The 9,917-nt window shown below is 42.1% G+C and overlaps 1 protein-coding gene across 10 annotated transcripts in view; it reads left to right on the top strand.

The window, feature by feature from the left end:
* Window positions 1-9,917, top strand: part of msi2b (musashi RNA-binding protein 2b) — a 246,554-nt gene that overhangs the window by 186,507 nt on the left and 50,130 nt on the right. For all 10 annotated transcript variants that reach the window (XM_020599039.1, XM_020599037.1, XM_020599038.1 and 7 more), the window contains exon 9: window positions 7,191-7,305. In XM_020599039.1, the coding sequence (XP_020454695.1) occupies window positions 7,191-7,305 (115 nt within the window). The remainder of the gene's footprint in view (window positions 1-7,190; window positions 7,306-9,917) is intronic.

Below are 9,917 nucleotides of genomic sequence, written 5' to 3'. Positions count from 1 at the left end.
ATATTGGCAAGGGTTAGATATATTTTGGACGGGAAAGCACTACGCATTTTGTATTCATTGATTTTACCATACTTGGAGTATGGTGTTGAAAACTGGGGAAATACATACAAAAGCTCACTTCAACCATTGTATATATTACAAAAAAGAGCGCTAAGAATTGTGCATAAGATGGGGTACAGGGATCATACCATTGGAGCTTTCTTACAGTCTAAATTGTTAAAATTTTTATTTAGTGGGATATAAGACTGCTGTGTTTATGTATAAAGCCAGGAACAATTTATTACCTGGTGGAGTTCAAAAACTATTTAATGAAAGGGGAGGGGGATACAATTTAAGGGGTCAGTTAAATTTAAAAATTCATGCTATACGTACAACCAAAAAAAGATTTTGTATTTCCATAAGTGGGGTAAAACTATGGAATAATTTAAGTGTAGACATAAAAAATAGTAATAGAATTGATGAGTTTAAACATAAATATAAAGGTATGTGTCAATCAAGATATATGCAAGAACAGGCTTAATGATTAATTAGATGGAACATTGTGGGTGTGGTGTATGAATGTTAACACTTTGTAATAATTCTTTAGTATATTACTTGTGTGGTGTAGAAGATAATTATCTATGTAGAGATACTGCTTGCAAACCAATGATGGTAAGATGATGTCATGGGGTAGGACTGGATAAGTCTGACTTCTTCCTACTCCATTCAACCATGTACTAGGTATAAATTGATATTGGATTAGCATTTGTTGGATATGTGTAAAATTATGTGTGTTGACATAACTGTCTTTACATGCTTGAAAGAATAAATCAAATCAAAGTTCAGATTTAAAGAGCAAGTCCATGCTAGATTTTGGAAGGAGGACAAATAGCTTTATTAGCCTCCATGAATTAAAAGGTCTTCTGCACTGTACTTCTGTAAGTCTCTGGAACCTTTGAACAAACTTAACAATAAAGCTGGATGTGGTCACATGTGGTCTGTTGTACTTGTGACCACACCCAGTTGTGATGTATATTAAACATTACCACACTCAGACTAGAAACCATGAAGTCAGGTGTGCGTGTGTCTATGTCTATGTGTGAGTCTTATAGTGTATAAATCACCCCTGCACACACACAGTTGTAGCTATGGACTGAACTAACTATTGCTATTTCAAAGGAGATTTCTATAGAGAGAAACCTAAGGACCCTTTAAGTCTCTGGGTTGTTGACAGTGCCTGGGAAAATATTTTTTAAGGGGTGGAAATCTTTAATACTGTTTGAACATCAAGTTAAGGGAGTAGAACCACCCTTTGGAGGAGCTCATGCAGTGATCCCTTACAAGTTCTGGACTGTAAGTAATCAGATGTTTACCCTTCTTCATTGAAGAAGTAAAGCTTTGTGGGATGAAGGAGGTGGAAATCCACTCCACACTCCGCACTCCAGGATGTCTCATAAAAGTTCGATGATGTGCTGACCTGCTGATTGGGAAAGTGATGGAAGCCATTTGACATCAACCTGATGATCATGGCCCCATTTTTGAATGTGTTTCTCAGCGTGTATGGTGACACTATCATTCTGGAATATAGAAGCATAACAAGGGAACATTGGAGGCACCGCAGGGTGCACCTGGCCCTTAAAATGACCTTATATTCCTTAACTTTTATATAACTGCACAGAGATATCATCAGACATGATGACTCCTGTGAGATTGCTGGCCAGTGAAGGCATCACTTTGCTTTATCCAGAACTTGTTGCTGTTATGAGTTTATCATTACTCAGACCTAATTCATTTTAATGATCCTGAATTTAAGGAGTTCAAAATTGGAAGTCACTCTCCAAGGCCCGGTTCAGACTACATGATTTAAGGCTAATAACAGCCGACCCGACAGTTGTGGGCCCTGGGAACCAACAAACGGCGTCAGACACGGCAATCGATCGTTTTATCTGGTATAGTGTGTCATAGTAAACGATGAAGGATGGTGTGTCTGGTATGCCTCATGAAGGCCCAGCATAAAGTCCAGCATATTAGAATTTTTTTGCATTGTCTATTACGTGGTAGGGCGACGCTGACCCAACAGCAGCACAGATCACTCTTCTGTTTACAACATTTTTGGCATATTAGACTGAACCATATTTGTTAAATATCAGTGATACAGCTAACGTTAACATATTGACTTTCAAATCTTGTGAAGTAGCTATCCTATAGGTACACTATAACTAGTTTTTGGTTTTACAAACTGACTTGAGACACTTATTTTTAACTGCTACCTCAAGTTATGGTGGTACAGCGGAAAAGTGGTTAGCACTGTCACCTCACAGCAAGAGGGTTTTGGGCTCAAACCCTGGCCAACCTGGGGCCTTTCTGTGTGGAGTTTGCATGTTCTCCTTGTGCCTGCGTGGGTGCTCTCCGGGTACTCCGGCTTCCTCCCACAGTCCAAAGCTTAGGTTGATTGGGGACTCTAAATTGCCCTTGAGTGTGTGTGGTTGTTTGTTTACATGGCGACGTGCCCAGGGTGTACCCCACCACTCACCCAATGTCAGATGGGTTTGGCTCCAGCCCCTCTCGACCCTAATTGGTAATAAGCAAGCAGTAGAGATAATGGAAGGATGGATGGACCTCAAGTTCTCCATAAAGGATAGATAACACATAGACTGCTGCACTCTTCGTGCGACCCAAGAGACAGATCCACGAACAGCTTTTCTTTTGTTATGCTTTTCTGAACACAAGCAGCCAGTATCACACACACCAGAAACGCTATTCTGTGTTTACATTCCCCTGGTCCCTGGCACATCCAAGTCGTGCAGAGTGTGATCTGTTGGGTACCAATGTGTAGTCTGTTATATCCCTCATCCAAGAATGTATGATTCTATAATCATGTAATCTGACATAGTGACCATGGAGTCATACAAAAAAAATTGTGTAGTCTGAACCAGGCATAAAATGTTTTCAGTGGTCTTAAAGGGACACTCCAACCAAAACCTGTGTTAAACAAACTAATTCTCTGACTTGAAGCATTGTAGTTTCAAGTCTGTACTAGTTGTGGAGAATAGAGGCTCTGATTATTTTGGACTCAAAGGGATTACAACAGATATTACTAAAAGCAGGTGTTTGCAAGGTGGGAATGTATCAAATTGTCTTTCTCCTCTTCATCAATTCAGTAAAGTTCAAATGTTTACGTTATCACAGAAATATGACTAAATGCACCACATCTGAATCCTTTGGCATTGCTTTGTCCATTATGCCTGCCCTGCTAACCTTTTTAGAGTATGCGTGTCCTGCGTTTTCACTGGTCAAAATACTGTATCTCTATCCACTAGATTTCCCTTTAATAGAAAATGTTCACATAAAATATTGCTAAAGGTTTTATCTTAAATGTTCAAAATATTGTCTTAGCTTGGTTATCAGTCTGTTCTTTAAATAAACCACTTGTTAAATGGTTGTGAGTAGCCTACTTCTTAAGTGAATAATCCCACACCACCATGCCTGACATTGTGCATTCAGAGCCATGACATTTCCCAACTATTCAGTCTATGTGTTTTGACTGTTGAGCTAGGAGTGGGAGCTGGACTAAATGAATCACACTGTTTCCTTTCTTCAATCTGCCACTGTGCTGATGGAGTCCATTCACCGGCAAGGCTGAAAGTCGCCTCCCCCTCTACATGCACACAAACACACATCACGCCAACAACACTCGTCCCTGAAGGACAGTCATTGTCAGTCCACCCCGCCCACACCGTCCTGTTATACCTACAAGGTTAATAATGTATGGGAGATGTATTAGAAATGTCAGAGCTGAAGCTTTTCTCGGCTCTGTATCATAGGGTTTACATAAAATCAAAGACAGTTGTTTGTTTTATTCTGTCATCCGTGGGCTGCATTACTACACTGATCAAAAAACTGTTTGCGAGGTCCTTGTTTACGCGCGCGTGTATTTGTGTGTGTGTGTCTGTGTGTGTGTCTGTGTGTGTGTGTGTCTCTGTGTGTGTGTGTGTGTGTGTCTTTTTTTTAGCGCCTCATAATTTCAGTACCAAGCATGGTTATTTGTAGATAAAGAATAATAACCCCCAAAAGTCATAAATTCATAACCAGAACAAGACAGCAGCAAAACAAAATGAAATATTCTGCAAGTTCTGGCGATGGATGTGATATGGACTGTATCACTTCTTTTTTTTTACCTGAATTTAAACGTCTAGCCAGGGACAGAATTAGCTGGTGACCTATTTACATGACATCTTCTGAAATTTCTTTCTTTATGTAACTACTCCCCTTTTTTGATTTTATCAAGCCAGACTTTCCAAGCATTTGTATCAGCTGTCTACTGTATGTCTGTCTCCCTGTATCACTATATCATTTCCTAATGTTGGTTTGGATTACGTTTCACTCCTGACAAACTGGGCTGCAGGTTGTGTGGATGAGATCCAAGAACTTTATAAACAGTTAGATGTGACAGACTGGAGTCAGAATGATTGTTCTGATTGTTCAAACTAACTAACAGTAAGAAGTTCCTACTGTAGTTGTTCTAGGAATCCTCCAGGTCGGCAAGCATTAAGCCTTTGACACAATCACAAACAGCATTATGAAATAACTTATACAGTATTTATTTAAGCTCTTTAACTGTATAGGCTCCACTGTTTGGCTTTCTGTTTTTCTCCTTCACCCGACTTTACCGTGGGTTACAGAGTGACACAAAACTCAAAGATAAGCAGAGTGCAGTATAGCAGTGTAGCAGAGGTTGAAATATCTCAATATATGTTGAAAGCACACAGGTTCAGGTAACCGTGCGTTGTCAAACACTGTGGCAGGAACTGTCAGCTGTCTTACAAACTGTATGTGTGTGTTTTTGAGGCTCTCAGATCTCCTGGGTGCTATTTCTGCACAAAACAGGGTAACTTTCCTGGCAGTGAAGCCAAGGCAGGTTGTTTTGGGTGTCCCTTTTCTCAGTCAGGCACAATAGTGCTCAAACACCTCCATTTACAGTATGACATCTAAACGGTGGATACCTTTCACAACACAATACTGTGCTGTCTTCGTAACCGTATCAAGACGCCTGGTTACCCAAGCCATAATTCAGGACCATACTCGCAGTTAAAATGAGAGCCTGTAAATTCAGTTCCTTCTCAGTGCATGTGGCAACAGATGCAGTCTGTAAAAACTTGCTTGAATCTCTTCATTCACAGCTGCGTTCACCATTTGAAGTGCTTCATTGTCAGGTTTGCAAATGTCTTGCCATCCGTTTCTTTTTCTTTTTTTTTTTTTCTTTTTTTTACTTAGTTCACTCTTGAAAGCTCCTGCCCTCCTACTCTAACACTCCTGTGTGCTTGAAGCAGGTGAACACACACACATACACACTCTATCACACATCCTGGCTTCTGGCTGGTTTTAAATCCATGACAAGGAGCCCTCTTTCTGAATATCAAAGATTCACATCTGAGAGCATGTAGGCAAAGCTCACACCCATGTCCTCCTTACTCCCAGCCGACTACCTGAGCATCCACCTTGCTGAATGTGGCAGGGGCTACTGGAGGACACTGATCAGATGCTGTCATGTCTGTGGTGTGGGCAGAGCTCGGCTGTATTTGTCACCCAGCTATGTGAACATGTGAAAATCCCAGCAGTGTGCAGAGATTTCTAACAGATCCATTTGTCCCACCCGGTTCCTATTTCCGTGCCATGGCTCATTCTCTTGAGCGCCTGCGCTCTCTTCAGCGCAAAATCAAACCATGCCAGGCGAGCAACGAGGGCACAGTAGTGACAGCTACAAAGTGGCTGAGGGAACTGTGTGCTTCAGTTGGTCTGCTACAAATGAGGGCTGCTGTCAGCAACAAATCACAGCTGTGCAACGCAGCAACTTTCCCTCTGTAATAGGAACCTTTTTCATTAGTGTTCCCTTTTTACATTTCTTCTTCTGTGCTGGATATACAGGCCTTGTTAAACTGTTTATTTAGTATAGCTACTTCTTACAAATTTGGTTTTATTTCAGGTTGGCAACTCGCAGTAGCATGTTGTGTCCACCACTGTGCATATGTGAATGAGTGGTGTGCGAATAGTAATGTGCACTGCTGGCCTGTCAGAGTTGCAAGCTTATTTGTATGGATGCTGGACTGTACCTTGGTTGAGGTGTACACAGCACTGGCGCAGTAGCCTGTCTTGTGCAGAGGGCCAGGATGACATGTGAATCGCAGCAGCCGAGAAAGCCCTGCTTAAGTGGAGGCAGTAGGGAGAAGCAGGCAAGAGCCAGGAGGCAAACAGACAAACAGATGGACAGGCTGATGCCAAGCAGGCAGTGGAGCAAATAGATTGTGCAGCATGGTGAACAGACTCAGCCTACCAAAGAACAACCAGCAGACACAAGACCACGCCGCCCTTGTCAGCCGCTTGTGTTTCTCTATAATTCATCAAGATAGGAAAGATACGTGGTAAATAGCACTCTCATCTTCCTCTCATGTAGGAGGAGAAAATGTCTGTCTTGCAAGATGGGAAACAAACAACCTGTATAAGAACAGGTGTGTGAAAAAGAAATGCAGGAGAGAGATGAGTGCTGCAGGTGAAATTGGACTGTGAACTGTGGGGCAGTGGGAACTTGAGCCCAACACACACACACATGCACAAATACACAATACACATATAAAAACATGAAGCATATCTGGTTTTAAAAAAACACATTTTTGTGAGCTTGAGATTTTGAACACATTGCCCAAGACTTAAGTTAAATGAAACAAACAGCAGTGAACAAATAGATTTTGTCAAGAGAGGTTGTTGCTTTAGGGATTATTCTTTATTTAGAATAAACAAAAAGCTGCCTTTCACAAAGAAACTGGACGCACTGCCACACAGCAGGACTCTGGTAATCGCACTTCTCCTACCTCGATGTCTCAGAAACGCTTGGAAAGTATTTAGCTTGCATTTCCCTGAGGCACTGGGCTCATGCTCACTGGAGCAATAATCTTTGCTTTAATGCAGAAGGAGCATGAACTTTTCCTTAGAGATTTTCCTCTAAAGTGTGAGGTGCTCAGATTGACTCACTCCTGTTTTTCTCTATGGAAAACATCCAGTGCTGTGCAAGTCAAATAGAAAACCACCTTAAAGAGCTGAGACAGCCCTGTCAAATTTGTCTAGTTGTGTACTGTACCCACACACTCTAATGGTTTGTTTGCGTGTGTGTTTGTGTGTGAATGTGTGCATGTGCCTGTGTTTGTCTGTCTACATAGGTAGAATGTAAGAAGGCCCAGCCCAAGGAAGTGATGTTCCCGCCAGGTACACGAGGACGAGCCAGGGGTCTGCCCTACACCATGGATGCCTTCATGTTGGGGATGGGCATGCTGAGTGAGTCGTACACACATCCACTTACACAGTAACACACACACAGTTACGCAAACAAACGATCTATGTGAATCCTTTCCATAATATTTACTTCTGGAATTATGCTGAACAGGTCCAAGATCAAGCTACGGCTTAAATTGTATTTGAGTGACCAGCTTTTTACTAGGTGGCAAATGGAAACGTAAAAATAAGCTTTTTTTGTGAGGGGTCAAAGAAAATATCAAACATACATGCCATTCAGTCATCAATGTCTACCAGCTAAAAAAATCAACTTATGCATACTCTCGTCTAGATAACCCCATTAGGTGGGCACTGCCCCTAATTAGGCCGCTTCAAGGTGTGCCAGTGTGCCACCAGTGGCCACTGTGGTCTATTTCTGGTTGAGTCTGGTACAGGCAGCCCCTGGGCATATAGGAGCAGACCAGCACATTAGCAGGCTAAATGAAGAGGAAAATTGGTGTAATGTCATATTAAGGATTCATCACTGTGCCCCCCTTAATGTGGACTGTGAACTGTGGGGCAGTGGGAACTTGAGCCCAACACACACACACATGCACAAATACACAATACACATATAAAAACATGAAGCATATCTGGTTTTAAAAAAACACATTTTTGTGAGCTTGAGATTTTGAACACATTGCCCAAGACTTAAGTTAAATGAAACAAACAGCAGTGAACAAATAGATTTTGTCAAGAGAGGTTGTTGCTTTAGGGATTATTCTTTATTTAGAATAAACAAAAAGCTGCCTTTCACAAAGAAACTGGACGCACTGCCACACAGCAGGACTCTGGTAATCGCACTTCTCCTACCTCGATGTCTCAGAAACGCTTGGAAAGTATTTAGCTTGCATTTCCCTGAGGCACTGGGCTCATGCTCACTGGAGCAATAATCTTTGCTTTAATGCAGAAGGAGCATGAACTTTTCCTTAGAGATTTTCCTCTAAAGTGTGAGGTGCTCAGATTGACTCACTCCTGTTTTTCTCTATGGAAAACATCCAGTGCTGTGCAAGTCAAATAGAAAACCACCTTAAAGAGCTGAGACAGCCCTGTCAAATTTGTCTAGTTGTGTACTGTACCCACACACTCTAATGGTTTGTTTGCGTGTGTGTTTGTGTGTGAATGTGTGCATGTGCCTGTGTTTGTCTGTCTACATAGGTAGAATGTAAGAAGGCCCAGCCCAAGGAAGTGATGTTCCCGCCAGGTACACGAGGACGAGCCAGGGGTCTGCCCTACACCATGGATGCCTTCATGTTGGGGATGGGCATGCTGAGTGAGTCGTACACACATCCACTTACACAGTAACACACACACAGTTACGCAAACAAACGATCTATGTGAATCCTTTCCATAATATTTACTTCTGGAATTATGCTGAACAGGTCCAAGATCAAGCTACGGCTTAAATTGTATTTGAGTGACCAGCTTTTTACTAGGTGGCAAATGGAAACGTAAAAATAAGCTTTTTTTGTGAGGGGTCAAAGAAAATATCAAACATACATGCCATTCAGTCATCAATGTCTACCAGCTAAAAAAATCAACTTATGCATACTCTCGTCTAGATAACCCCATTAGGTGGGCACTGCCCCTAATTAGGCCGCTTCAAGGTGTGCCAGTGTGCCACCAGTGGCCACTGTGGTCTATTTCTGGTTGAGTCTGGTACAGGCAGCCCCTGGGCATATAGGAGCAGACCAGCACATTAGCAGGCTAAATGAAGAGGAAAATTGGTGTAATGTCATATTAAGGATTCATCACTGTGCCCCCCTTAATGGGTAATGAAGGGGACACACATGTCAGGGAGAGATCTCATCTACAGGGACCTCAGCTGCTGGCCCACCCCTCTTCATTACCATCCAGCCCAAGCCTGTGGGCCTTTTTATTTAACACTATTGCACTCTCTCCCACCCTGCCTCCACCCTCTGTCTCCGTGCCCGTCTGTCTGCCTGTCTGGCTGTCATTCACATCTATGCATATAATTTGTATGTGCAACCCAACCAAATAGATTTGCCCCCCACATAAGATATTTTATTCCTCAAAAGCAAAAGCGACATGCAGCTGATTATAAGAGGCTCATTTTACTGTGCAGTAGCCCCTCCCACTCCCGGTTGTAGCAGGTGCAGGCAAAGACCGAGTCATACATTTTCATCTGCACCAGGTAACGTAATGATTAAAGCAGCTTTGAAAATCGATAACGAGTCATTCTGCTTGTTTTGCATTTTCTTTTAAAAACTGGAAAAGAACCAGTGGAAATAACCAGAAAAATGGGGTGGTAAAAGGGGCAATAAGCAGTATTCTTTATCTCTCCATCTGTATGACAGTATATATATCTATCAATCTATTTATATACAGTTTCAAAAGCTGTCCGGGTTATTGCAGCTTTGACCTTTTCATGAGAGTGATTATGCAGTTGTTTGTGGTAAAAGTGTTCATAAGACCGGACGAGTGCTTCTGTCAGCTCGATCTAAGTCGTTCCCACTTCTCATCTCATCTGTTAGAAGTATTTAACAAGCACAGTGAACTTTTCAGAACTTATTACAGACTAATGTGTCTGCAAAGAGGAGAGCGCTCTTTCCATCCAATGGGAGACGGCAAGCAGAAAGGAAGAGATGTGCTCA

The sequence above is a fragment of the Monopterus albus genome, unplaced genomic scaffold, assembly GCF_001952655.1.
Source record: "Monopterus albus unplaced genomic scaffold, M_albus_1.0 scaffold39.1, whole genome shotgun sequence".
NCBI lineage: Eukaryota > Metazoa > Chordata > Actinopteri > Synbranchiformes > Synbranchidae > Monopterus > Monopterus albus.
Note: the sequence above shows the minus strand (reverse complement) of the source record. Positions and strands in the feature narration are given on the sequence as shown.